The sequence below is a fragment of the Eimeria mitis genome, genomic scaffold, assembly GCF_000499745.2.
Source record: "Eimeria mitis Houghton genomic scaffold, Emh_scaff1585, whole genome shotgun sequence".
Lineage (NCBI taxonomy): Eukaryota > Apicomplexa > Conoidasida > Eucoccidiorida > Eimeriidae > Eimeria > Eimeria mitis.
The window spans coordinates 2,784-3,580 of NW_013569864.1; the positions used below are offsets into that span (position 1 = coordinate 2,784).

Sequence of the window (797 nt, forward strand, 5' to 3'; positions counted from 1 at the left end):
AGCAGAAGCAGCAGCAGCAGCAGCAGCAGGACAGTTCTGCTGCTCTGTACGAGCGTGAGAACTAAAGGACGGATTCAAAGGGGAGGTCACCGCATCGGTAACCCCAAGCTGCTGCTGTTGCTGCAGTTGCTGCAGCAGCAGCAGCTGCTGCTGCTGCTGTTGCTGCTGCTGCTGCTGCTGCTGCTGCTGCTCCTCCTCCTCCTGCTTGATGCCCCTCAAGCGTGAAAGAAAGCCTCCTATAATGGAGCGCTGAGGCTGCCTGCTTTTTTCAGCAGCAGCATCTGCTGCTGCTGCTGCTGCTGCTGTTGCTGCTGCTGTTGCTGCTGCTGCTTTTGCAGGTCGCAGCCGGCAGCAGCAAGCCGCACCGGTGCTGTCGCCTGTACTGGAGAGCAGCAGCCTCTGCTGCTGCTGCTGCTGCTGCTGCTGCAGTTGTAGTTGCTGCAGCTGCTGCTGCCGCTGCAGCTGCTGCTCTGCCGCCCCCAGCAGCTGCAGGTCAGCGCAGCAGCAGGACGCCCCCTTTTTGCTGCTGCAGCAGCAGCAGCAGATAGCAGCAGCATTCTCAACAACAGCAACAAAGAATGTCTGCTGCTGGCCGAAGCAATCCAGCTGCTGCCGCGGCTGCAGCACGAGGCTCTCCTTACCCAGCCGCAGCAACCCCCTGGGGGCCCCCTGGGGGGCCCCCCCGGGGCCCCCCTGAGAGTAGTAGAGAAGATAAGGAGGAGCCAGACGCAGCAGACGCACCGCCCAGGTATCTGCAGCAGCAGCAGCAGCAGCAGCAGCAGCAGCAGCAGCAGCAG

At 62.4% G+C, this 797-nt stretch overlaps 1 protein-coding gene across 1 annotated transcript in view; it reads right to left on the bottom strand.

Annotated features, from left to right (window-relative positions):
* The window catches only part of EMH_0040070 (uncharacterized protein), a gene marked incomplete at both ends in the record, with an annotated part of 3,981 nt that overhangs the window by 2,395 nt on the left and 789 nt on the right, over window positions 1-797 (bottom strand). Inside the window, one exon of the mRNA XM_013495462.1 lies at window positions 1-752. Coding sequence (XP_013350916.1) covers window positions 1-752 — 752 coding nt within the window. The remainder of the gene's footprint in view (window positions 753-797) is intronic.